Source organism: Salminus brasiliensis, chromosome 14 (genome assembly GCF_030463535.1).
Source record: "Salminus brasiliensis chromosome 14, fSalBra1.hap2, whole genome shotgun sequence".
NCBI classification, from domain to species: Eukaryota; Metazoa; Chordata; class Actinopteri; order Characiformes; family Bryconidae; genus Salminus; species Salminus brasiliensis.
Window position 1 is genome coordinate 8,847,117 of NC_132891.1, and position 24,834 is coordinate 8,871,950.

General features: G+C 39.1%; 4 protein-coding genes across 9 annotated transcripts in view; 1 reads left to right on the plus strand and 3 right to left on the minus strand.

Annotated features, from left to right (window-relative positions):
- Positions 1-969: 969 nt before the first annotated feature.
- On the minus strand, positions 970-3,162 carry rbp7a (retinol binding protein 7a, cellular). The gene is made up of 3 exons (XM_072696957.1): positions 2,915-3,162; positions 1,987-2,088; positions 970-1,642 (listed from the first exon to the last, which is right to left on the minus strand). Exons 1-3 carry the CDS (start codon positions 3,062-3,064, stop codon positions 1,589-1,591), a joined length of 306 nt encoding a protein of 101 aa, XP_072553058.1. The 5' UTR covers positions 3,065-3,162; the 3' UTR covers positions 970-1,588.
- nmnat1 (nicotinamide nucleotide adenylyltransferase 1) lies at positions 3,013-15,357 on the minus strand. Its single transcript, XM_072696956.1, has 7 exons — positions 15,345-15,357; positions 11,482-11,636; positions 10,352-10,535; positions 8,498-8,625; positions 6,691-7,066; positions 3,276-3,353; positions 3,013-3,093 (listed from the first exon to the last, which is right to left on the minus strand). The coding sequence occupies exons 2-6, from the start codon at positions 11,594-11,596 to the stop codon at positions 3,296-3,298; spliced, it is 861 nt and encodes a 286-aa protein (XP_072553057.1). The 5' UTR covers positions 11,597-11,636; positions 15,345-15,357; the 3' UTR covers positions 3,013-3,093; positions 3,276-3,295.
- Positions 15,358-15,621: 264 nt separating this feature from the next.
- lzic (leucine zipper and CTNNBIP1 domain containing) lies at positions 15,622-19,275 on the plus strand. Of its 3 annotated transcripts, none has more exons than XM_072697395.1 (7): positions 15,622-15,746; positions 16,114-16,271; positions 16,504-16,639; positions 16,727-16,825; positions 16,926-17,021; positions 17,658-17,739; positions 17,969-19,275. In XM_072697395.1, the coding sequence occupies exons 2-7, from the start codon at positions 16,171-16,173 to the stop codon at positions 18,025-18,027; spliced, it is 573 nt and encodes a 190-aa protein (XP_072553496.1). In that variant the 5' UTR covers positions 15,622-15,746; positions 16,114-16,170; the 3' UTR covers positions 18,028-19,275. The 3 variants fall into 3 exon arrangements, with proteins under 3 accessions (XP_072553496.1, XP_072553495.1, XP_072553494.1); XM_072697394.1 differs by having other exon boundaries at positions 16,142-16,271; XM_072697393.1 differs by having other exon boundaries at positions 16,162-16,271.
- A 907-nt stretch (positions 19,276-20,182) lies between these two features.
- The window catches only part of clstn1 (calsyntenin 1), a 48,929-nt gene continuing 44,277 nt past the window's right edge, over positions 20,183-24,834 (minus strand). For all 4 annotated transcript variants that reach the window (XM_072697392.1, XM_072697388.1, XM_072697389.1 and 1 more), the window contains one exon: positions 20,183-23,963. In XM_072697392.1, coding sequence (XP_072553493.1) covers positions 23,769-23,963 — 195 coding nt within the window. In that variant the 3' untranslated portion in view covers positions 20,183-23,768. The remainder of the gene's footprint in view (positions 23,964-24,834) is intronic.

The following is a 24,834-nucleotide window of genomic DNA, read 5'->3' on the forward strand; positions in this document are numbered from 1 at the left end:
ATAAGCTAATTCCACGAGGTGAAAGGTTATAACTTAAGGCTCAACACTGATTCAATACTAGCTGTAATTTACACTACGTTTATTTTCACATAATCGTCTGTATTTTAATTGTAAATCAATAATTATTATTATTCAGGTCCAATTATTACATTTCATATTACCTAAAACGGTTATTTGTTATTATGCAATAGGCTACAAGCTATTTTTACATGACATGTAGGTTAGCTTAGTAAGTAAACAAGCTGGCTTGCCTCAGAGCGGAAATACGTGAAGACCACCCTGTGCATAGGGTCTCCAAGACTGTCTTTATCAATTAAACAGGCATTTTTTAATTACTGTGACTTCAAGGCTGACTTATCACGCAAAAATCTTGTATCTTATTTTAGAAATGCTCCAACATTTACTGTCCATTTACTGCGGAGGTTAATTATATATTTTTTTCAGTAATTATCTTATATTTTTATAATTATATTTATACTTATTTTTGTCAAGATTTTTGTTAACATTTTGTTGATTTGTCCGAACAACAAATATTGTTAACTAAAAAAAAAATAAAAAAAAAGTTTTGATCATGAGGTCAGTACTCATGAGGTCAGGCTTTTAACTACTCATGGCCTTCATGAACCTCTGTAACAGGCAGCACTAAACTGCTTTGGCTAAATACCTGTAAACACATTAGTTTTTGTCACATCATAAAATCTGTAATCTTTTGTCTTTTTTGTAACTTTGTATCCATATATAAACTGTAAATGCTGGAGATGTTACAAAGGTATGTTTTGAAACAATGTTTACATATTTAATCAAAAAAGTGAGAAACATTTTTTCATGATATGAACCCTTTAATTCATAAATACATTTAAAACAACACTGCATATGATGAAAAAGAAAACTTCAGCTAATACAGAATTTAATTAAAGACTAAAATGCCCCTATTCTTGAATCAGGGAAAAATAAATACTATATTGTCACTTTAAAGCAAAATCCTTGAATCTCCACAAAAAGAAAAAAAAACTTGAAGGTAAAAATCTTATTAGCTTATTATATATTATAAATAATATATAATAAATATTTGATACAAAGTTAAATTTTGGAGCATTTCTATTGGTCTGTTCATCACGTAAATGTAAAGAACAACTGCAAAATTCACATTATGTCAAAAAGTACAACAAAAATGGAGATACAAGGTTTTTGCATGACCACAAAGATGTGTTACAAAACATCAAAACACAGCTCCAGTTGAAACCCCTGACACTGACCCTTATTTTAGGAATCACTGTGTCCATTTCAAATGCTATGCCTCCCTCTAGTGGTGCTTTAGTAAACAGAACAGGAGAGCTAAAGCTCCTCACTGCACCTCTCTGTGTGCACTGTTCATTTATAGTGGCCGTCCAGTAGACTGTTGTGTGTCTCAACAGCACTGCATTTTGTAACCAATGCCTGAGAGCTTGAAGTCCTCTGTATTTAGTTTTCCTGATCAAACAGGGATCATGGAGAGAAGACGGAGCTCCTGCTCCTTCCATTTGCTGCATTGGTTTAAAGGATTGGCGCTTTACTCCATCCTGATCACAGTGCAGACTGGTGTTACACTTTAGGCCACTCGCTTGAAGACTTGCTTGCAGATTTGGTCTTCGCAGTAAAGCTCCTGTAAGACAAAAACATAGTAAATAAGTAAACTACAATTTATTTTTCTAATGAGAATTGATTTTTTTGGTTATGTGTCTCTTGTGATAGTTCAGTTTGGCTCGTCTGATGTCGACAGACTTATTTTTATTAGATTTTTACTATGTAGTAATCAATATTTAATGCAGGAACACCAATAAAGGGCTGCAAAATGCAGCACAACACTGGCTGTAAAGATCGGAAGCAGTATTGATGTTACTGCCAAGGCAGGTCACACACTCTGAATGTGTTGCATGTTTTATTGAACTCAATAACATTGAAGTTACCATTAAAATTTAAATATATATATATATATATTCTTCTTACCAGATGCAGCTTATCATCCTCAATCCAGTGAGCCCAGCCTCTGTTTTTCATCTCTCCCTTCTGAGTGCACACCATCCTGTTCCCTTCCCATGTCACCAGAGACTACATGCAGACAGAGAAAGCCTTCAGTGAGTTGTCAGTTCACACTCTGCCTCTATTGTACTGCTTGAGGTACAAACACTAACGCTTGTTTTTAGTCCCACAATTTCAATTACGATACATTTACCCACAGAACAGACATCCTTAGCTTCATCATGGTCAAACCATGTTTATAGTAATCTGGCCCTGCTAATACATTAGCTTCAGTTATGCAGTATAGACGGCATGTATATAACATTACTCTGTGAATCTACCCATTAGTCCCAAAGAAATTACATAATTTACTAAAGGTAACTGTGAAAATCCTAAAACAAAATTTATGTAGCTTATATATTAGAATTAATTTAGAAATGTCAATATTTCTAAACATAATTAGTTACTATTAACAATTTTCAAATCAGTTATAACAGCTTTATATGCTCAGACACCACCTTCGTACCACCCATCTACTAGTGAATTTCATGCTAATTTTGTGTTTATTTCCAAACAGTGTATTTAAAGGAGTCCAATTAAAGTCCATGTAAACATTAATGGAACAATTACGAGAAATTATACAAATAAATAAATAAATAATACAGAATGTATATGAGTATTATAGTGGATTTTATAGTGATCATCAGATGTTTAAGTCACCACGGGTTATTAGAAAGTTAAGCACAGTACTAAAAAAAAACAAGTTTAATGCAGATGTACTCCGTCACTCTGAACCACTGACAGTAACTAACTATGCTTTAGTGTAGGAAATACCATAACCTTCAAATTTTCAATGATCTAAACAGTCATTTGGTCATTAGTCAGTAGTGTGTACACTGTAATCTGAGTGTCTTACCTTGCAGTGCCTATTGTCCAGGCCCTTGGTGTTTTCATCAAACTCCTCACCGATTCTGAAGGAGAAGGCATAGTTTCTGAAGGTGCTGAGAGTTTTGATCACATTGACGTCGCCGACCTGCTCGATCACTTTGCGGAGCTTTAGCCTCATAGCAAACTTGCGAGTGGACAGACCAATTCCTGCAAAAGAAATGAGTGTAACATGTAAGCAGTCATTTTACTTATATAATCCTGATGCCGAAAGCATGACCGATTTTATTTGTCTACATCAGTATTCATATATACCACAATACAGTTTCTTAAGTCTGAGCCACATGCTCACATTTAGGGCTAAACAAATCTGACATGAAATGCAGCCTCACCCAAAGCAATCATGTATCCCTCAAAATTGACATTGCTGAGCATCTCCCATGTACCACAAAGGCTGGCAGGCATTTTGTCTGGTGAGAATCGCAGCCGGAGAGCAGAGAGAGCAGCGAAGTCAGAGCTGGTGTGACAAACAGGTGGAACTTCCAGACTTTAAACAGAGAAGCCTCAGGGAAAGGGGCGGGGCCAGGTGACAAACCTGTGTCAGCAGGTGAGCTTACACATAAACACCCAAAAACAGGTAAGGCTTTGTGAAGACAGTCTGACAAAACACACCCTAAAAACACCCTGTAGTACAAGAGTTAAATAAGCCATATAGAATAATACCCTGCTTTAAAAACACATGATGGTTCATGATGGTAATTGAGTGACGAGTGTCTCTTTAAAATGATTATGAATTTATGATATGAATTTAAATAATAAAAAAATAATTAAAGTTGTTTTTGTGTGTAACTGTGTCCAAATCTTTATATAATTATATGTTTTATAAGCATTTTCTCAACTTTTCAAGTCATTTTGGAGCATTTCCATTGGTCCCTTCATCATAAAATTATTAAAAGAACAACTGCCAGATTCACATTATTTCAAAGTGAAAAAGAGCAAAAGTGGAGATTCAAGTTTTTTGTGTGACAGCAACAATTTGTGTTACAAATAAATTATATACATAAAAAAATGCAACCCTTTAATTCCTACAGAATGCAAAACCAGGTATATGTGACCCTATTTTTAACATTTTAGAAATAGTATATTTATTGTAATCAGCATCAGCAGATAAATTAAAATAAAATAAAAAATATTGAGTATCTCAGACCCAGAATTTGTGCATGGATGCATCTGTAAAAATATTATTACAAATACATTAAATATTCAATCAACATCAATGTTTTGCATCTACAGGATATATATTTGTTAATAAGACACATATGTATTTGCTATAAGAAACATATTATGCCCTAGAAAGATAAAATGAAGGAAATCTTTGTGTGCTTTTTCATAATCTATGAGCAGCTCTACGTCCATTGTTAAATAGTACTAAAAATAGCTGATCTGATAAAAACAGCCATATCTAACAGACAAGTCAGTGGTTATTTGGAAAACATCAACAGCTGAGTGCGGAAAAGCTTACAGTGACGTCAGCCAAAAGGGGCAGGAAAGGGAAAATCCACGCAAAAGTAGACGCCCAGGAAGACCTGAGAAAAATGTTTCCATTGTGACAGCACTGCTTCTGCTGAAGGTGTAAACCGCCCCAACAACCCCACACTACTTCATTATCAGCCAGCGCAATCAGTCAGGGGTAGAGTGCATCATCCTTCTTCTGTGTAATTCCCCGCTCCCCACTGTATGCACGAGGAAGTCACATGATCCTTCCTGGTGTTCCCCCACTCACAAAAACTAAATACAGTACTATTCAATTGATTTTGAGGAGTTTCTAACCCTCTAAATGGTCCCATCATACCCAGACTTCTAACCAGGTTGTGTGATTGTTTGCTTTAAAAAGCATGGCAGGGCCTGGAGGAGAATGGTGTATACAATGTTAATCCCAAGTGTGAACCTCAGAGGTCACTGAAAGAAACTTCATTTGCATAAAGGAGGTGAAAATAAGCAAAGTCCAGCAGTTCAATGGGACATATCACATCAAATGAGGCTGAGGGGATTTCTGATCAGCTGTTAATCACACTAAAAGGAGTGAAAGTGGTGAGCTTTGATAAAAACCTATTACCTATAATAGGTTACCTATAGTAACGTATAGCTAAAATCATGTTTAATGCTGCCTTTTATAATCTAATATAATTTAATTTAATTTAATATCATGTAATATATTAATAGATATTCACTGTCAGAACATAACCTGGGGCATCATAGTATCTTGCACAGTAATGTAATGTAAAACCACTACTTTTGGTATGAATGTTATTTGTATTTATTAATGTTAGTATTTTATGCAGTAAATAAATAACCCCTACTGTCTTGATAGGGAACCTTCACATTCTAATAATCACAGGTCCATAAAACCTAAGAGTGTAAGAGTAAAGAATCACAATGTCTACACTAAATTACACCAGAAATGTTAACAATACACAAATGAGGCTGAGGGGATTTCTAATTACTAAGCTGTTAACCACACTGAAAAAGGACTATGTGAAAGCAGAGAGCTTTGATTAAACACTAGCTACAGGCCTTGTAGGTACAAAGTCATCTTGCAGGGGCAATCCTTTAGCTGATGTTAAGTGCTGACTTCAAATGATTTGCCTGAGGAATATGTCTCTTATGCTATGAAAGAACCAAAAGAATTATGCAAACTGACATATTTCTGTGTATGCAAATACATAAAGTGTGAAGTGATAAGAAATTGAGAAAATGAAGACACTGTAATGTAGTGTAAACAACTTTTAATTACCTATAAATCTTTCTATCTATATAAACAACAGAAAAAGCCCAGCAAGCACATTCCAATAATATGGAATAAGTAATGGAAAAAATGTTCACATTTTAAGATATCCAAATAACAGAATTATCAAAATTACCCTGCACACTTATAATAATGGCCAGTTGCTTCACTGCTCCTTTGAAGCTTTAAAAGAGTAGTTTGCAGAATAATAAAAGCCCCCAATTTAATCAGCTAAGATGTGTTTGTACCCAAAATCTGTTTAGGTGACAAAAATGAGATCTATGTAAGTCAATCATGTCCAATTTTGTGCAGAGGTTTTAGCCACTTAAGCACATTATGTACAACCATTTATCTCAGCAGTAAGAGTGTTTTTGCTTGTTATAAAAAAACTCCAGATCACATTAGAACAGATGCAGGTAAAAAGTAGTTCAAGTACTTTGAAAAAAGTAGTTCTCTAGATCTTGTGAGCTAGTCTGAAGAGCAAAGCTTGGTTCCAGATTTCTTCTGGACGCCTCTAGCCAGCATTTGGATGTGTTCAATTCCATCACCAGCTCACCTGATTTAACCTCATTAAGTACAGATCAACCAAACCAGCTCAACGCACAGTTACATTCCATATGGTTGTGCTGTGATGCATTTTTCAATACAGTACAAATAAGGAGTGCCTTAATATTTGCCTTAATTTAATTTCTTAATATTTGATAAATAATATCTTATCAATAATGTTTGCAGTGTCTCCTATTCTGCTCTGTAACAAATTAACCACTCAAAAAAAAACCCCACAAACTCCAGAACGGATTTCTAAAATGCCTAAAAATTTCAGAATGGGTGTGTCCATAGCATGAACCCCTTCTCTGCCTATTTTAGATTGTAGACAGTGGTTTCGTAGAGGATTGTACAGGAGACCTTTGGAAGAGACTGAAATGCGACAAAACAGTTTCACACTTCAAATTCAGTTTAAAAAGACATCTGCAGGATTGCGTGACTGTGTGAATCAGCTGCAGTCTGTATTCTTGGTGTACCTCTGAAAAGGAGCGAGGATGACATCAGCATATTTCTTCTCGCTCTCTGCGCTGTACAGGCACTGATCCTGGATGTAGTCCACTACACGGTCAGGCAGCAGGTAGCGCACACTCTGACCCCTGCGCAGCGAGCGCCTTACATGTGTGGCCGAGATGTCGTTGGTGACCCACTCTCTGACGAGGTGAATGTTCTTGCGGTGGTCGTACAGCACGTCTGATTGGTAGACAAACTTCTCAGCATCACAGCCGCTCCTGGTGACACACACCAGGCCATAACGGCCCACAATCTCCGCAATGTCCTCTGGCTTCCACAGGTTGGGCACGCCAAAGGACTCCAGCACATCAGCTCCACAAAGCAGCTTCAGCTCAGGAGCACCTGCGAAAAGAAAAACAGTAAGGCAGTAAGAGAAACTCTTACACCTTTCTATGTATGGAAATCAGGTGAGGACATATCAAAGAAAAAGTTCACTCTTAGAAACGAATATGCACAATTTTCCCCAGATGATCATCCTAAACCTGATTCGTGGAGCCTTAAGAACAGACGTCTCAGGCATCCACCTCAAAGACCATCACACTTTAGGAAAGACACCTCGAGAGCACTAGGTTAAAAAGACTTGTGTGATATGCAGGCTCTGCATTTGCTTATCTACAGTGATAATACAGATAAGTGCAATGCAGCTCTATGACCAGTTAAATATAGCCGCAAACATAACCATCCACTCCGATCAGCCCTTACCTGTATCGTAAGGACATTTCGGTGAAAAGCCACTGCTAAATCTAAATCTAAAAAGTCCTTGAGTCACTGAAACACCACAGAGTGCAACGGTCTTATGTTTATTCTTTTTTTTTTTTTTATCCTGATATTTTAACACTATAAGCTTTGATTTTTCATGTGTTCCTATGGCTATGTTCAAATTACAAGCCTCAATAATTAATTATTTTTTGCTCAAAAAATGACTGAAAACACTGATGATGGCTTATAGTATTTAGAAGATCCATTTCACTGAAAATACCCAATACACATTGCCCGACCCAAAACTTAATGACATAAGTTTTAGGTAGTATTTAAGCATTATTAAAGTGATAATTCACTCCTCAGTCCATACACCTTAACTATACTGCAAAAACAGCATTCACAGTATTTTCTGCAGCAACTTATGACCATTTACACAAAAGCTTGAATTAGTTGTAGTACAAGAAAACCCTCCTCATTTCCACCACTCTTTTACAACTGCGAAGTACGAGAGCACGAGAACAAGTTCCAGTAGAACAACTAATTCTAGCTCCTTTTAAAATGGTCATAAATCAAACATTGGCTTTTGCCCATAGGCAGCTTAAGCTTAAGCTCAAGCCCACTCATAACTGCAGAAGAGCCATGACCTGTTCTAAACTAATCTAACCCTCAGTACCTGACACTGCTGGATACCAAAGTTGTTAAATACTTGAATGAGATGGCAACTACAGTGCATGACCCGGTTTCCCGTAAGCACTAATCTATGGTGTAAAATCCATTAAACTTATTAGAAATGGCTTGACTTGGCATTTGAAAGGAATGCTGCCCGACCCTGTTTTGTAGTGTTGGCACTTCAGTACGACTTGCAGGTTCTCAGCGTCTTTTGTTTTGGTTTTTTTTTGTCTTCGTTTGACCTCCAGGGCACATCACATGTTCCAGTGCGTCTTCATGTGCTGAAGTAAGTGGTGTGACTGAGTGACGGTTAAAGCGAACTCCCTCCTACTGCTTTGTGTTAGCATCCTGGCCTTAAGGCATATTACAATGTCAGGGAGTGTATTGGCTTTTGCACAATACCTGATCTGTTGTGAACTGAAGAGGAACATGCATTTTCATTCTCCTCCAGTCTTCTCCTCTTGGCAAACTTGACAGCGTCCACCTCGTCTTCGTTCTGCTCCATCGACAGCAGCTCAGTATGGTGGTGCCTTATGAAGGCCGATAAACAGGTGTTGAGTTCCTCAACCATACAGCCATAAACAGTCATCTTATACACTTAAATAAATAAATACACTTAATAAATGATAGTGGGATCTAGGCTGGTAAGGACACTGAATGGCAGCAAGCTTGGGACAGGTGGGCAGAAAGTGGGACTGTCAGAAATTGTGGATCCTTTTGTTGCATCTTAACTTTATGAGCGATGGACCTGCTGTGCAGGCCAAACAAGCTCAAGTCCATGTGACCATAGCACTGACAAAAGGTTGTTCTCTCTCTAGTTTATAAATGCTAGAGTGAGCATAGGCCACACACCTGAGCATGTGCATAAAGAAGAAGGTGGCCTTGTGCAGCTCTGTAAATGTTTCTGGATTGGCCTGGCCTTCTAGCTCTCAAAGCAGGTGGGCTTGGTACATCTGAAGCATTGTTCAACAGGACTGCTGACTGCCCAGGTTGCTTTATAGGACTTCCCAGATGACAAGGCATTAAAAGCCTGCATGCCTTGAGGCTCCTAAAGAGGTCAGGTGAACTCGTGGAGGAGTGGCATAGTCAGGTAACCAAACTCTGGTTCAACCTCAATGCTAGATAATGTCTGAAAACCTTGGCTGAGTCTAAAGAGCTCTCTCCTGTGAACATCTCACCTCAGTGTTAATGTACAATGATGGGGAAAGGTTTAGGAGGAAAGGGGTTGGAGACTGGCTGTATGAACAGCAGAGTCCCTTGCTATCTTCAAACACAGTCCCATGAAGACCCATCTCTTTTAGAGGCCCTCAAATCAAGAATCATTTAATTATTAAAATACACTATATTGTCAAATGTATTGGGACGCATGTTAATTTATTGTTTCATCTGAAATAAAGGCTATTACAAAGAGCTGATCCTGCTTTTGTTGGAGTAACTGTCTCTACTGTCCAGGGAAGTCCAGGGATTTTGAAGTGATGAATAATAAGAGCATTACCGAGGACAGGATGTTAAATGACCACAACCCCACCGCATTCTGAACTCCCAAACTCATCCCAAAAGTATTGGATAGAGCACCAGATATTCCAGAGAACACAGTTCTCTGCTCCACAGGCCAATGCTAGATAGCTTTATACCCCTCTAGCCCACGTTTTGCATTAGGCATGGTGTCCACAGGTTCATGCTTTTGCACATTTGTGTCAGCAATGGGTGTGAAAGTAGCTGAATGCATTCATTAGAAGGTGTGTCCACAAACATATGGACATATAGTGTAGCTAACGTAACATTTTATTTTTGTACTGTGTATCTTTCCGTCTAACCATCAGCACTGCTCTTGTTCTGGTAGGGCCTTAGTTGAAGAGAACGTGTGTACTTGCTATGGTTACATTCATGTTTCTGGACAACAAACCATGGTTGTAAAGGATGTGCTAAATGTTGTCTATGTAAAAGACATTTGGTCTGGTCATCATGGTCACATAATGTACTGTTTTTAAAATTTGTATAGAAACATAAAATGCAGAGTAATGATGCTTTGATATGAAACTACAGTAAATAACTTAAATAGGTGTACCCCTCCAGAGAAATACCACCTGTTCTAGTGTGATGCTGTATTTGTCACAGATCATTTAAGATAACATGCATGCATCAGGTGCAGCAGGTGCACACTACATGCGTCAGATCCCTTCACACACCTTTACATTCAACAGAACTTCACAGCTTCTCTCTGTGCTCACAAAGAAAACAACAAAACACGCTCACCTGATAACCTTGGCTGTCTCCACCCACTCAGCCTGCTGGCTCTCCCAGTCGTCCACAGTGATCCAGCTAGAGCTCTCTGTAGCTAGCCTGGCCATCTCCACTCTATGGCAGGCCTCAACCAGGCCCTTCTTCTTATAGGCATCCCCTACAGGAGAGATTATGCCTCTCACCACTCTGTACCTTCCTAGACAAACACACAGGAATAAGCACATAAATGTAAAGAAACTCTGGTATCGAAGTTTTCCCACACACACTGGCCACTTTATGGTGCACACTAGTCTTTGTCTAGCCATCTTCTAGTTACAAGTCTGAATATTTTTGATGTGCAGGCTTTTTGCAACCATTGCATTGTAAGACCCAGGATTTGCTGTTCAGTTCAATTTTAATTTTGCTTGCTATCTGTAACTAGTAGAACCTCCTGACTACACACAATAAATGACATGCTTGAAAGGAGAGTAGCAGGCCTAGTTAAACAAGTAAATCATGTCTGCATTCTGTATAAAGACAGCAGGCAATAACTTTGTGAAATGACTTGAGTATTACTTGAGTATTTAGAATTCAGTTAATTCTAAAAAGTGCCTGTTTATATATTAAACAAAACGAATACATTCAAAAGAACTGTGCAGTTGTCCTTTAAATACTACCATTGCATCATGTGCATCAATGTTTTTGGGTTTTGAGGTACTGTTGAGAATGAATTTAGGGGAGTTTTGGGGACTTCTGACATCTAAGTCAGGGGTGGGCAAGGGGGGGGGGGGCAGAGTCCAGCACAGTTTGTTGATGTCCCTGCTCTAACAGACCTACTAAACCTGACAATTAACAAGCAAGTTAAGTCAGGTGTGCCTGAGAAGGAATATGGCCATCTAGATCCGAAATTGCCCATCCCTGATATGAGCAACTGATATCAACTATAAACACCGCTGCAAATGCTGTGTTAATTCCATCACTAGACAGAAACATTGTCTGACCTTCAGAATATCATACCTTCAGGTAATACTGTAATGTCCAGCTCACAGGGAAGCTAAAATGTGATCTTCTTATATAAGGACAGAGTCTCAGGAAGCTGGAAGTTCTGCATTTAAGTACATAAAAAGATAACAGAGGCACTTTGTCATGTCACTTTTACGTACCAGTGTCCTCCAGGTTATCACGGGCCAGCTCAAACATGCGTAGGTGCATGTTAGTGATGGGGTTGAAAGACCCACATGCCAGAAGAACCACTTTGGTTCTCTCCTGTAGTGCCATTGGTGACGTCAAAGACTTCAGAAAAGAACTAATTCTGGACCTGAAAGAAAAGATACAAAGTTATAATAAATAATTAATAACTTTATTCAGTTAAATATTTCCCTGACAAACCATTTATTTACCAATAACCTTTTTTTGTATATTTAATACATTTTAAAGCACTGATTTGTCTAGTTATACTAGTCTGTGGCTCCAATTAACAAACACCTCAAACAATCATTGAAGTTGCCTCCAACCAAAAATACCAAATTCAGCATCTCAGATAAAAGCCTGTGGACTGCAGATGGCAGACACGATCAATGTACGTCCAGCTAGATCTTGCTCACAACAGTAGCCTCTTGCCATTTTCTCATAGGCCTTCAGCATCAGACAGTTCTGCACTACTGACGGTGCCTGCAGTTTCTATGACAACACTGGTACAACCATGGTGTAAGTAGAAACACCCTGATTGAGGTGTTCACTTTGCATACGCAATGCTCACTTCAGTGAAACGACAAGCTCATCTACTATTTCTTTAACATGTTACATGTTTTAAAGGTATCCAGACAGTTCTTTTAATTAGTAAGTTCAGCGGCTTTAAGGAGCAACCAGTGCTGACCCAGGCATGCAGTTACACATGCATAGCTTCTGGGATCTACATAGAGAAGCATGGCCAATAGAATGTTATTACATGAGCCGAAGATCACCATGGCCAAAGCCAAGCACTAGCCACAGTTGCATAAAGCCACCCAGCTTTGGTCTTTGCAGTGGAACTGCGTTCTCTGGAGTGACTGAGCCTTATCCAGTACCTTTGAGATGAGTTGGAGTGGTGTTTGTGATCCAGAACTAATTATCCAACATCAGTACCTGACCTGACAAATGCTCATGTGCCTGAATGCAATCACATCCTCACAGCAATGTTCCAACATCTTGTGTAATGATTTCCCAGAAGAGTAGACGCCATAAAAAGAAGGACAAATCCCTATTTATACCCTTGACTTAAGAACAAACTGTAGATGAGCGAGTATCTAGAAACACTGGCACATATAGTGCAGGGCCGATCACCCTTTTACTGTGCAAGATGTGGAATCCTACATTTCTTAGTATTAGCAATGCAAAGACTAACTCCGGGGATTCAGAATCCGACACCCTGGTTTAATCAGCCCTGCTTTTAATATGCAAGACTGATCAAATCAGTATGAGACCACTGGACCATGTGCATGTGGAGCTTTGGAATTTATTAGCCAAATCTGAATAAGGGCTGAATAAAGAGCTGTTAGATGATTAGAACAGAATATGCGAAATGCTTTGCATTTTAAAAGTGACATTCACGGATGATAATAATAAATAAACACACAAACACTGCTCCCAACGGACCACATACACACACACTTAACTACACACACACGTTCATGTTCAGGGAATACTATGTGCAATATCCCATCCCCATGTGCAATTAAGAGTCTTTTACTGTAAATAATATTGTTTATTGCTTTTTTAATTCTTATTTATATTGTGTATATAGTGTAAATTATTTATCCAAATTTTTTGTAACTGAGTGTCCTGCTATCCCTTTCTGCTGCTACACTGTGAATTTCCCCACTGCGGGACTAATAAAGGATTATCTTATCTTATCTTATCTTAAACACACACAGATAATAACAGTACATTATATGATCTTGAATAACTTTGTTACCAAATTATTTGAAATACTAAATACAAGCTCTCAGACTTCGTTTAAAGTGTTTCAATCTGTGTTGTAGACATTACTGTATAGAAAGTAGCAAATATTAATATGAAAGGTGATTCCATTTTAAGAGAAGCAAAATGCCGTTCAAAAGACCTCCACAGACGTTTCTACTTACATTAGGAGTGACTTTGACTACAACATGAAACCCCTGGTAAATAATGAGCAGAAGATGCACATTATTGAATTCCATCCATCACAAGCTTATATAGTTCTATCAATTTAGAGAAATGATTAAGATTTTAAATGAAAGATTTAGCTTGTAATGTTTATATGTGCCTACAGAGCCCCTAAAGTATCAATGTAGTAAAATATTATTTAAGGACATACAGCCTCCCCTGGATTTAATCATTTATTGTTACCATTTATTAACTTTAGGGCACAACTTATTAAATTGAGAAAACAAATTATTAAATCAACAGCACAATTTATTAAACTGAGGGGAATGGTTTATTAAAATGAAGCAACTGACTTAAATTGAGGAAACATTATTAACTTAAGGGAACAATTTATTAAATCGAGGAAATGGTTTATTAAATTGAGGGAACAGTTTATTCAATCGAGGGAACAGATTATTCAAATGCAGGAACAGATTATTCAATCGAGGGAACAGATTATTCAATCGCGGGAACAGATTATTCAATCGAGGGAAGAGTTTATTCAATCGAGGGAAGAGTTTATTCAATCGAGGGAACAGATTATTAAAATGCGGGAACAGTTTATTCAATCGAGGGAACAGTTTATTCAATCGAGGGAACAGTTTATTCAATCGAGGGAACAGTTTATTAAAATGAGGGAAGAGTTTATTCAATCGAGGGAAGTTTATTCAATCGAGGGAACAGATTATTCAATCGAGGGAACAGATTATTCAATCGAGGGAACAGTTTATTCAATCGAGGGAACAGTTTATTAAAATGAGGGAACAGTTTATTAAATCGAGGGAACAGTTTATTCAATCGAGGGAACAGTTTATTCAATCGAGGGAACAGTTTATTCAATCGAGGGAACAGTTAATTAAATCGAGGGAACAGTTTATTAAAATGCGGGAACAGATTATTCAATCGAGGGAACAGATTATTAAATCGAGGGAACAGATTATTAAATCGAGGGAACGGTTAATTAAATCGAGGGAACGGTTTATTAAATTGAGGGAACAGTTAATTAAATCGAGGGAACAGTTTATTAAAATGCGGGAACAGATTATTCAATCGAGGGAACAGATTATTAAATCGAGGGAACAGTTAATTAAATCGAGGGAACAGTTTATTAAATTGAGGGAACAGTTAATTAAATCGAGGGAACAGTTTATTAAAATGCGGGAACAGATTATTCAATCGAGGGAACAGTTTATTAAATCGAGGGAACAGTTTATTAAAATGCGGGAACAGATTATTCAATCGAGGGAACAGTTTATTAAATCGAGGGAACAGTTTATTAAAATGCGGGAACAGATTATTCAATCGAGGGAACAGATTATTAAATCGAGGGAACAGTTAATTAAATCGAGGGAACAGTTTATTAAATTGAGGGAACAGTTAATTAAATTGAGGGAACAGTTTATTAAAATGCGGGAACAGATTATTCAATCGAGGGAACAGTTTATTAAATCGAGGGAACAGTTTATTAAATCGAGGGAACGATTTATGTCTGTAAATATTAGCTATATTTCTACCTTTATAATTTGGGGGCTCGTTAGGGCTCCATATGTGCCCTGAATATATTTACTAACACGCCCCCAACTCAAGAAGTCGAGGCTCATCAGAAACCCTAGAGTCCCACAGCCCAACACCACCCTGCGCGTTCAGCTCCGACACGACCTGAAGGACCATCTGCTGCTGCTGCTGCTGCTGCACGGCTTTACAAATAAATCCCCAATCATTTAGTCCAGCTTCCTTAAACTACAGCTGAACAGGGGTGTTGTTGACATTTTGTGTAACCGCTGTATTTGAACGGATGGGTTTACACACTAAATCAGATCAGATACCAAACCAGTCACATCAGCCTACTTTCCCCATTACTTACCCAAATAACAGCTGCACTCGCCGCACGGTCTTATAAGCGAAGCCGGGATTGGTCCTCAGTTTAATAAAGGCGATCGCTGATTGGCTTTCAGGCACACTGTTACTACCTCCAACATTCGTGCACGTTAATATGCACATTTTAACTTTAATTTAACTTTAACTTAATGCTGAATTGGTGAAGACATATATAAAATATATGGAAATAATAAACACAAACGCGCAAATAGAAATATATACTCTACCCAGTGTTTGAAACACTCAATTCGGCGCACGAATTGCGCAGAAGGACTGGCTTTGCGCATAGGAGGGCTAAAGTACAACTCATCTAGAAGACACTTAAAGCATCTGTGTTTACTTCTGTAGCGACATCTTCAGCATACAGCGGTCTTCCGTTTGGGAAGTGGTAAGAACAACTTTTTATGGTCGTTAAAAGGTGATAACGTGCATGCTGACTTAGCTACATACAGTATCTTGTAAACGTAGCAAGGTTGCTAGCATAGCTAGCTAAATGACTTAGGTGCGCAGCCTCATACTCGTACACTGAGACAGGGTGATGAGAAGACGCCCCACAGTCTACAACCCAGACCCCAAAAACAAATAACATGAGGGTCTTAGTCCATTAGGACTTCAACAAGCTTTAGTCGTTATTAATAGCTCTTCTTTAGGATGCTAGCTGGCTGTATTGATGCACATAGCTGGAGAGATTCAGGGCATGCAGCTGAAACAGTGAGGAGAACCTGTGGCTAGTCACCTGACTGAAGCTGGAATAGGCCTCTGTAAATGGCTTCTGCATTGTAGGACATCTCTGTACATTAAAGGCACCCAGGATGGCCTCTCGGGGGAAATCAGAGACAGGCAAACTGAAACAAAACATGGAGGAGCAACTGGACCGACTCATGCAGCAACTGCAAGATCTAGAGGAGTGCAGGTGAAGTCTGTTTACCTGTCAGATTGCAGAATTGCATTGCTGTGTTGCACCACCATTAGTTTACTTGTTTCCCCCAGTGTTTCCCCACTCTCCACACAGATAATGTAATGTAATGTGGCTCTTTTTGAACTGATCTGAATATAGATATGCCTTTCGAAAAGCTTTTTCCACAGACCTGCCAATTACTGCCCGTGGAAAACATTCATAAAATTCATTTTGTTTTCCGTTCCAGAGAGGAGCTCGATGATGAAGAATATGAGGAAACCAAAAAGGAGACGTTGGAGCAGTTGAGTGAGTTCAATGAATCACTGAAGAAGCTCATGTCAGGAAACATGACACTGGTTGATGAATTGGGAGGAATGCAGTTGGTAAGACATTTAAATGCTTAAGACCATACGAGAGAGTCACATTGTAATTCATTTTGGCCCTGGTAACTCTTATACTTTCTCCATCAGGCTATCCAAGCAGCCATCAGCCAGGCGTTTAAGACCCCTGAGGTTATTCGACTGTTTGCTAAGAAGCAGCCTGGTCAATTAAGGACAAGACTAGCAGAGGTAGTATCTAGATATCTAGGTACAGATGTTGATGTTGGCTTAATAATCTGGGAGGGTAAGTGCTTTTAAGGTAGATGACGTTGCTGTGCTGTGACTTCAGATGGACCGTGACGTGATGGTGGGGAAACTACCTAGGGATCAGTACACTCAGCAGAAAGTGGAAATTCTCACAGCACTAAGAAAGTTGGGAGAGAAGGTGAGATGCCTCCTCACACATGGATTTTCTTCTTCATACTGTGTGTATATCTGTTTTTCTTGTTAAAACTTCATATCTCTGAAACAGTAGCTTTTTAGTAAAATATGTAATGTTTTTTTTTTTATGGATATTTACATTTAATATGAATTCAGCACCGCTCTGTGTCTGTGTGGTTTTACAGCAAATAACAGACAGGATAGAGGGTGCAGACACCACAAATTACATGTGATGTGGAAAGTGAGGCAGGTCTTGTGAGATTTTTCTGGTATGCGGTGGTCAAGAAAGGACAACTGGTGAACCAGTGACTGGGTCATGGGTACCTAAGGCTCACTGATGCAATCCATAAAAGCCCCACATCACAACTTACTTACAGGACTTAAATCCTGTAAGTTCTGCTGCTACTAATGTCTTGGCACTAGATACCACAGGACACTTTCTGATGTCTTGTGGAGGTTATGCCTTGAATGATCAGATCTGTTGTGGCGGCACAAGGGGGACCTACTCAATATTAGGCAGGTGGTGTTAATGTTAAGGCTGGCCAATGTATGTACTGTATATGTTCATTAACATGCCTCAGTCTTCAATTGATTGACTACTAGATTTAAAATACTCACCTCACATTTCTTGTTATCACAGCTCACAACAGAGGATGAAGCTTTCCTCGCAGCAAATGCCAGCGCCACTCTCAGCCAGTTTGAGAAGGTTACTGCGAATTTGGGTGAGTGATGACTCCTCACATCATCATACATACAGGCTAAAGTCATAGTTTGGTTGTTCTGTTTTATTTCCCTGTGAAATCAGTTGGATAGATGTTGCTTGGTTGCATAAAGGCTACCAAACTAACCATGAAAGCAAAACATTTAACCTTATCACATCTCTGATGATGTTATTATCACCAGGTGGTGATAACTGTAATAACCCATATTTTTTCCTCTCAATTCCTGCAGGATCTGAGGATAAGATCTTGGCCTTAGCTAGTTCAGGAGTTGAGAAGACCCAATCCTAGGAATGTATTTTCTTCTGTTGTGTTGTGTTGTGTAAATGCTGTGAGTGATTTTAAAAATGTGTTTTAATGTAACGCCAGGTCGGACAGTAGGACCACATCTCGAAGGTGCCATCCAGACACAGATTTCCTTAATTATCTACTCATTTTGACACTCAGACCCAATGATCTGTCAAGTTCTCTGATGGGTTTTGAATTTCCGCTTGTTTTTCTTTTATGTGCACTAAAGTTGGTACTTTAAAGCTGCAGTCCGGTATCACTGCAGTAAAGTCAGATACAATGTATAATATAGATTTGCTACAGGGGGTGTGCAGCATGAAATCCTTACTTATTGGCCATTTTATTGGAAACACCTACCATATAAGTGCACTTGCTGGTTTACAATTACTGAGCCCATCTGTAGCTCCTGTATGCCTCATCTATTAATAGAAAAAGGCCCCTCCGGGACCGGGTATTATCTGAAGTGATGGACTATTCTAAGCAGTGATGCCAACATAGCTGTTTCTTGGCGGTGTATTGTGCTGGTTTGGGCAGTGTTGCTGGGGTTGCTAAACACTGTGTGCACCTCCAGGATTTCAGGTGTCCAATAGGAATGTCCATCAGCCCTTCTTTTATTTGATAGGCTAATTTAAGACTCTAGGCTTTATCTGGCTAAACTGAGAAATTACCTCACTGACCACCTATAGAGGAATACAGTTCAAGACCTGCAGGTCATCTGCGGGTTGGCTACCAGTTTATAATTTGTCAGTCAGTTTCTAGTCCTTCATCAGTGGCCCACTTCGGGCCACAGGACCACTGCTGGCTGAATGTTTCCATGGGCTGCAGTGAGTAAATCTACAAAATACACCTGTATGATCAGCGTACGAGACAGCCACATGGTGGGATTTTTTTCAATTCCTGATTATGGCTTTAAGAATGAAGGTGGTAGAGTGTCTTGGTCATTTCAGATCACAGAATAAACTTGCAGATTATATTTTAGTTATGTTTTTATTTGTTCAGATTTACAATCTTTACTTTTGCCTCTAACACACACAGCAGACATGGTAGACAGTTTTGGGGTAGTTGTGGGTATACAGAATTACATGTTTCTGGTTATGAGCAGGTCACAGAAGTGGAGATTGTGGCCATTTGATTGTAAGGCGATTTGGAATTAATCAGTATTTGTATGTTTTTCTTATGTGTCCTGTATAGATTTTTGTACTAATGTTAAACGCTTATGCTTTGTATGACAAGATAAAACTCTGAAAAGTTTTTGTGTGCATTTTTGTTTTCTCTGTAATCGTGAAGTGGTCGTGTTATAAACATCAGTACAGCAGATTCTATAAAACTGTATACAGTGAAGTGTAGTATAGATATAAAGATCTAGATCTATACATGTCTTTATTCAGGACCTTTAGGGATCAGCCCTGGCCTGAAGGCAAGAGAAGCAGTCTTGCAACCGGAGGGTCACTTGTTTGAGCCCCTCAACCAACAGGATATGACTGAAGTGCCCTTAAACATCACAGATAGAGCTGCCCACCGCTCTGGGCACATGCCCACTGTTCTCTAGCATGTATGTGTGTGTTCCCTTTAATGGATGGGTTAAATTCCTAGAGACAAACTCCAGTGTGTGGGCAGTACGAATGGAGATTGAGGGTTTCTTTCTTTCCCAGGGGGTCAGAGAACCTGTGCACACTGTCACTGGAGTGCTGAATTCAGAGCATGGCTCTATGATGTGCAAAAGCTTTTCAGACTGAAGGCATATTTGTGGCTCAGTAAACAAACTCGAACCCAAGTATTTCAACTGCTACACATTTCACCACTAGGTGGCACTCCACATCAAATATTTGGCCATTTCTGTTACTGGTAATACATGATGGAGGGTTTGTAGAACTGCAGTGCCCAAGGAAAAGATGAAATGATTACGAAAACGACTAAATGATTAAGGCTCCTGATACGAATGGTTTAAGTATAAAGCTCATCTTTAAACCTAATAAATGTCATTTGGATATTCAGCATTAATGAATTAATGACTCCTAAAATGCTTGGACCATTATTATTATTATTGCCAGTCCTGCCACACATTTGTTTTTTAATCCTCATTTTAAATATGAATACTGAAGAATACCCAACAGAGTAACACTCAACATGCAACAAAAAAAAAAAAACAAGTCTGTAATTGAATCCCATCTCATCCTTTATTTTGTTCATGAGCAAGCATCAACTTCACCACAATTTGCCTTTTGAAAGGTAGAAAAGTGAATGAGCACAAGGGCAGCATCCAACGTTTTCTAGAACTCTCCCCGCCTTCCACTTTAAGAGCAAAAAATAAAAGGAATCTAAAAAGGTAGACAATGAAACCTGTGAAACAAGACAAAATCTTTGATTCAGTAGTATAGTCTGCGTATTGCCCCCCAGACACTCCAAATCCACCATTCTAAGTGTAATACACAAGAAATATAGCTCGAGTTACTCATGCAAAGTCAATGGCTCATTACACACCCACCTAATGCACCCGCTCAAGTTTGCGACTTCATAGGCTGGGCATGGCTGCTACAGCAGAACGTTCAACGTGAATTACTGGAGTGGGCGATAAAACGGGCCGAACCTGCTCATAAAACACACACACACTGTTCTCTGTGTGAGACAGTTCCTGCCTTGTGCTGGAAAGAATGGATCACACAACCACCTGTGCAACTTCCATCAATTCCATAAAACCTGGTCTAACGGAATGGTCTGTTTTAAACAAAACATTGGTTCCCAAGTGTTGCAGTTGCAGAATCATAGGGAACAGAAAACATTCAGTGAACTCATTATTACATTGTTTTGTGCAAAAAAATGGTGTGTGGAAGGGAACAAATGGGAGGGGGGGGCGTATTTCACTGGTTGTCTCATTGGTTCTTGTGAATCTCATGCTGCCCTCTATGTCTTGGTCAGGAAGTCAGGCAATACACTTCAAAAATGAGCTTTCACTATACACAGATTGTTAAAATTCAGACCCACGTACGCTGCCTAGAGAATTATTTCAATAATATACATCTCTGTAGAAGTGGATTTGCTCCAACATGATTTAGTACAATATTGATGATACAATATGGACCTACTTTGTTCTACACATCGACATGAACACAGGACAACTATGTAGGACGATTAAAACGACCACTTTTCATAAAACTAGCTGTTTGTCTGAACCCTCTATTACAACGGAAATTGCCTCCCTACGGCTGTACCGAGTCTAAATATTCAATAATTACAAAAGAAGAGGAGAATGGCCACAGCTAGAATGGCGTGGATGAGTGTTTTCGTTAGTTATGTTAATAATGCGCAGTGATAGGCAAAAGGCACTCCCAACTCCACCAGCTTGAAATCTGGACCTCAGAGCTCAGGCTCGAGCTTTGTTGATTTTTTTTTTTTGTTTTTGTTTTTTTGCTTTTTTTTGTATTTTTTTCTTCTTTTTTCCATCTTTTTTTTTAATCGAAGGGGGAACTGTTTACCGGAATGCGCCAAAAAATTGAAACGGAACAATAAGAGAAGTTAAGTCTTAAAATCTGCCTACAGTTAGCACTTAGTCTAAACAACCCTCCAACAACAGGTCATAAAAACAGACCTTTTCATACTACACATCTCTTCGTTCTGGACGAAATAAGAAAATAATAAAAACCAGCAGTCTATGAAAGCTTTTAACGTCCATGCAAGCAAGGACTACCATTTACCGCAATGCTTCACCCAGGTCCAGTCCCTCCTTAAGCCAACATTCCTCTAAATATCTGACTTTTTTTTTCTGACTTGGCTAACTGGCCATAATTGAACAGACATAATTCCAGGGGCATGACTTCTACAGTCCAGTTGAAGCAAGAGAATGAAGTGCCCAAAATGCTTCAATAGGAACGATGTGGAGAAGCCACAGAAGCTCTAAAATCCATCACTGGGAGCATAAAAAGTTTACCAAATGTAAACAGAAACAGAAAACAGCTCTACAGTACGGTTCAATGTACCCCAGTGGAGTACTGCAAAAACAAAAGAAACAGTTTTGCTGTGGTGTACCTGTCAACGAACACCTAAAAACGAGGTGGACCGCATCGAGTTAATCCTGAACATTACTATAAAACAAGCTTAATCAGACACCAAAGAATAAATATCCCCATAAAATATATATTTCTGCATTACAGTTCAGTCTCATCACTTCGTCCACAGAAAAAGACAGCAATCTACAGATTCCATAAAGCTCATGCCATCGCTGAACTCCAGAAGCTTCTTTTTTTGTCCAAGTTATGCCAGATTTGTGCGATCAGAAAGGACTACGCCAACATCACGGGGAAATAATAGTAATAATAATAATAATAATAGTAGTAGTAATAATCACCGCTATCACTTCCGAGATGGCTTAAATACCTGCAGTGTGCCTAAACTGTATGATCTACAGTGCCACTCATAAAGCAAATGTAGAGTCATCACCTGAATGTGACGATTCAGTCTCCAAAATATAAACCTCTGTCCAACAGCTGGACCTTCACGGAAATGTAAAACATCAAACATCAGTCATAGCGTAGTTTGTACCGCCAGAAGCTCAGCTAGATTTAGCGAACGTATAGCCAAAAAACACACCGAACCAAATTCCACGCCCCACTTGACTAGATTAAATAACGTGAAAAAAATAAAACTCCAAGAGACAAGACGAAATGAACACCACCGCCACAGAAACCTCAGCCGCTGTCATGGGTTTCTCTCCGTAAAGCAGGCGTCTCGCAGAAGCATGACGGAAAAGCTTTGCCGAATTGTGTTTAGTGTTTTTTTTTCTTCTTCTTCTTCATTTCGTAAACATGCTATTGCCTCTGTGACACAAATAATATTCTACAGCAGGTACTGCGTCGCTTTAGATACTGGACACCATTGGTTAGGCTTCTCACTGATACACATTGACTAATTACATGATTTCATCTTATTTACAAAATATCAAAAAGCAAGTTTTTTTTTTCTTCTTCTATAAGCATGACTTTGCAAATGCTTCCCATGCAATATAAAGAGAGGAGAAGGAGGGGAAAAAAATAAATAAAAAAATAAAATAACATAAGTCGACCAGGAGCAAGAAGCGCCATCTCCTCGCGAGCAGGGAAAGGGCAAAAAGGCGAAGCTTCTCTTTTAAAAGTTCGGTTGCAAACAAATTCCTAATTCATCTCCAATATACATAAAATCATTCTCAATTGGAAAGACTTAACATGTAAAAAAAAGCAAAGAAAAAAAACAAGTGCAAGGTTGTATCCTTACGTACCTTTAAAAAAAGAATAAATCAAATCTAGGCCAGGTTTCCCTTGGATTTAAAATTATAATAAAAAAACAAAGAAATCAATTCTAAAAATGCATTCAGCTATTATGTGACTATACTACATTGAAGAATACCACCACTAAGCTGACACCAGGGAAGCCTTGGCCAGTAGAAATTAAGCTGACTTTGCAACATCTGTCACCACAGACACCAGATATATATATGTATTTATATTCATATATATGCATTTAGCTTCAAGGACTGTGTGTGTGTGTGTGTGTGTTGTTTTAACACATGGCTCCATAGGAAGGGAATCTGGCAAGAGAAAGTGAAATTCCCACTGTTGGTGAAGTGAGTAAGTGAGTGAGTGAGTAGGTGAGTGAGTGAAGGTGTGTATGTGTGTGTGTGTGTGTGTGTGTGTGTGTGTGTGTGTGTGCACCATCGGAGCAGTGTGTAAAGCCTGCGTGTATGTGTTTGTGAGTGTTGGTGTTGGAGATTTTTTTTAGTAGGTAAGAGTGGAGTCGTCCCACTCCAGTTGCTGCTGTCGGTTCGCCCCCTGCTGGTCCTCTTGCTCTGCTCCCTCTTCGTCCTCACTGCTCTCAGACTCGGCGCTGGTGATATCGTCTTCCTCCTCCCCATCCTCGCTCTCCTCCTCCTCCTCCTCCTCTTCCTCGCTGCTGTGCTGGTCTTCGTAAGTCTGCTCAGGAAAGCGAGGGAGAGACAGAATGTGAAAATTTGTCTTTTTTTTCTCTGCGGTTTACACTGCATAATGCATGAGCACACTTGCTTCAGTGGATTCAGCTTAAGATCGCACTGCAGAGGCTCTGCAAGTGAAAACGCTGCAGAGGCTTCTAGATATGAGCAGCTGCTTTCCTCTAACCTGCGTTTCTGACAGGACTGAACAATATTTTTAATACCGCTTTATGTTACATACCAAGCCTGGCATTAGGCACGGTGCCAATAGGTTCATGTTTATCTGCTCCAGACAGTCCTATCCTATTGGGAGAACTTCTACAAGGACTAGACAAGCTGTGTGTGTGCGTGCATTTGCACATCTGTGTCAGGAATAGCTGCAACTTAAAGTACCTGAACGCATTCATTTGAAGGGGTGTCCACAAACATTTGGATATACAGTGGGGAAAAAAAGTATTTAGTCAGTCACCAATTGTGCAAGTTCTCCCACTTAAAAAGATGATAGAGGCCTATAATTGACATCATAGGTAGACCTCAACCATGAGAGACAAAATGAGAAAAAAAATCTGAGTTGTCTGAAAATCACATTGTCTGATTTTTAAAGAATTTATTTGCAAATAATGCTGGAAAATAAGTATTTGATCACCTACAAACAAGCAAGATTTCTGGCTGTCACAGACCTGTAACTTCTTCTTTAAGAGGCTTCTCTGTCCTCCACTCATTACCTGTATTAATGGCACCTGTTTGAACTCGTTAACAGTATAAAAGACACCTGCCCACAACCTCAAACAGTCACACTCCAAACTCCACTATGGTGAAGACCAAAGAGCTGCCGAAGGACACCAGAAACAAAATAGACCTGCACCTGGCTGGGA

Coding starts and splice junctions, on each gene's coding strand:
- rbp7a (XM_072696957.1), bottom strand. CDS start 3,064: ATGAGGCTAAAGCTCCGCAAAGTGATCGAGCAGGTCGGCGACGTCAAT. Junction 2,089..2,914: donor TGGACAATAGGCACTGCAAG/GTAAGACACTCA, acceptor GTCTGCATGTAG/TCTCTGGTGACATGGGAAGG. Junction 1,643..1,986: donor AGGATGATAAGCTGCATCTG/GTAAGAAGAATA, acceptor TTTGTCTTACAG/GAGCTTTACTGCGAAGACCA.
- nmnat1 (XM_072696956.1), bottom strand. CDS start 11,596: ATGGCACTACAGGAGAGAACCAAAGTGGTTCTTCTGGCATGTGGGTCT. Junction 10,536..11,481: donor TGATAACCTGGAGGACACTG/GTACGTAAAAGT, acceptor GTGTTTGTCTAG/GAAGGTACAGAGTGGTGAGA. Junction 7,067..8,497: donor TTCAGTTCACAACAGATCAG/GTATTGTGCAAA, acceptor TTCTTTTCGCAG/GTGCTCCTGAGCTGAAGCTG.
- lzic (XM_072697395.1), top strand. CDS start 16,171: ATGGCCTCTCGGGGGAAATCAGAGACAGGCAAACTGAAACAAAACATG. Junction 16,272..16,503: donor CAAGATCTAGAGGAGTGCAG/GTGAAGTCTGTT, acceptor TTTCCGTTCCAG/AGAGGAGCTCGATGATGAAG. Junction 16,826..16,925: donor TAAGGACAAGACTAGCAGAG/GTAGTATCTAGA, acceptor CTGTGACTTCAG/ATGGACCGTGACGTGATGGT.